Source organism: Oryzias melastigma, linkage group LG20 (genome assembly GCF_002922805.2).
Source record: "Oryzias melastigma strain HK-1 linkage group LG20, ASM292280v2, whole genome shotgun sequence".
NCBI lineage: Eukaryota > Metazoa > Chordata > Actinopteri > Beloniformes > Adrianichthyidae > Oryzias > Oryzias melastigma.
This window is the reverse complement of record NC_050531.1, coordinates 25,150,558-25,152,678: the sequence shown is the minus strand read 5'-3', so window position 1 is coordinate 25,152,678 and position 2,121 is coordinate 25,150,558. Positions and strand designations below refer to the sequence as shown.

Below are 2,121 nucleotides of genomic sequence, written 5' to 3'. Positions count from 1 at the left end.
ATGTCATAAATATTCTGAATAAAGTCTGTTTAAAAAAATATAAGAAAGTTCTACAGAACTTCTCTAAAACTTTCTTGGAGGAAATGGACGGTAGTGAGAACGATTTGTAATATTAAAATACAACAATGAGTATTAAAAGACAAAACACACAACTGTTCCTTTTGGTCGACGCTGCTGGAGCGTAATGACGTAGAGTTTACGTACCGCACGTAGCAGGTTGCACAACGTTGGGTGACGTAAGCCCCGTCCCGCGCGGTGACATTGGGACAGACAGCGGAAGAACGCAGCGGCTGCTGGGTAAAGGGAGCTTTCTGCCCGCGTGCCGGTCACGGAGTCCTCTGTTCCGCAGCGCGTGAAAGGAGACGCGAACCAGGTGAGGATTTAGAGGAGAGACACTTGAAACCGGAAGATCTTAGCTGAAGAATTAGCTGCGCGAACGTCCATCCAGATAGACGCTACCAGAACAGGAGCCACAGAACCGAACCACGAGGCTCGAGGAGTTCTGATGGGGGAGGACGGGCTGGGTTTGTGTTTGGGGTCAGTGCTGGTGGGTTCACTGCGGGGCCTCTATGGAGGGTTCCGGGCTAACGGAGCTGCTACGGTAGATTTCCGGACATGACCCTTCATGTCAGTAAATCCTCATTTCACTGAATCAGCTGTTAGAAAGTCACCGTGAAGACGCCGATGACGTCACAGGGCAGCTCTGCCTTCCTGCTTGAGGATGGATAGAAACACATTTACATCTAACTAGCCGGGCTCCATGGGCACACAGACAGTTCAGCTGCATGTGGCCGGTTCTGGTCCAGTGTCTGACTCCTCTTTCATGTTGTGAGCTGCTGGTTCCTCTCGGTCCCGGAGCTTTCGGCTGAGCCGCTGCTTGTTCTTGTTCCTCAGGAAGGATGGGAGCTTCTGTGTCTACACCTGCTGCTCCGACGGTCCAGGCGGAGGCTGTGGCTGCTGCTCCTCAGGGCTGCCCCATGCACCAGGAGGTCCAGATCCTTAAGAAAGGTACCAGCAGAAGGACTGTGTACTTCCTAGAACATAATCCCACAGGATTACAGATTGAAATGAAGACTAATAAACGTCCAGTTGAAAGGCAGTTGAATACAGACCTACAGCAAGGTTCAGGACTAGATCCGGACCAACAGACTTGTTCCTTCTAAAAACACATCATCCCCTCCAGTCATCTTCTGATCTGTATTCAAAGTGATCCCAGTGGGTATTTTGTTATGATTATGTTGTTTTAGACTGAGTAAAAACTCTCTGGAACTCTGTCATCCTCTAGTTTCTGCAGAGCAGCAACTGAGTTATCAGTTTACACTCTCACCTGATAGCTTACAGCCCCTCACAACCTGACATCACCGGTGAAACAAAAAGATGACCAACATCCGAGCTATTCAGATGTACACTTTTGAGCCAGATTCCAGCTCAGACATGGACAACAAACACGTGAATTGATTTCTTTTTGTCCGTCTTCGGCTGCTCCTGATTCACCACAATTTGAACTGAAATTCTCAGGAATGCAGTTTTAACCCTAATTTTCTTTTTATTTGTCCTCTATCATCATCAAAATGCCACCAGAACATGTGACAAACAGCAAAAAGAACCTTGTGTCTCTCAGTACCAGTGAGCTCCACAATAACATAAGGCTACATCAGACAAACCACACTCTGAGAGTGACGATCTTTGTTTCACTAAAGTTCCTCTCAAAATAAAGCATGACTTTTATTTACAAACAAAGAGCACAGCAAGATAGAAAAAGCAATCTTTAAACCAGTGTTTCCAAACCCTGGTCCTCGGGGCACACTGTCCTGCATGTTTTCCATGTTGCCCTGCTTATGCACACCTGATTCAGCTCATCATCAGGCTCAGCAGAAGCCTGACAATGACGGTCATCAGAGGCAGGTGTTTTTGAGCAGGGTTGGATTAGAAAAATGCTGGACAGTGTGCCCTGAGGACCAGGGTTGGGAAACACTGCTTTAAACTACAAAAGCAACATCTTCTGTTGGTTGTTTGTTTGTCTTGCTTAAAATCTGTTTGGATTTGATGATTTGTATTCATAATCTGTGTTTTCCTCCTAAATCCAGCGTTTTCCATTTGTCCTCTTCTGCCCTCTAGTTA

At 46.7% G+C, this 2,121-nt stretch overlaps 1 protein-coding gene across 2 annotated transcripts in view; it reads left to right on the top strand.

Moving 5' to 3' along the window:
* The first annotated feature begins 231 nt into the window (after window positions 1–231).
* The window catches only part of LOC112139070 (cytochrome c-type heme lyase), a 6,513-nt gene continuing 4,623 nt past the window's right edge, over window positions 232–2,121 (top strand). Inside the window, exons 1-2 of one of the 2 annotated variants that reach the window (XM_024261765.2) lie at window positions 232–373; window positions 895–1,008. In XM_024261765.2, the coding sequence (XP_024117533.1) occupies window positions 900–1,008 (109 nt within the window). In that variant the 5' untranslated portion in view covers window positions 232–373; window positions 895–899. Of the gene's footprint in view, window positions 374–894; window positions 1,009–1,855; window positions 2,005–2,121 lie in introns of those variants that run through there. The other variant, XM_024261766.2, reaches the window with a different exon arrangement.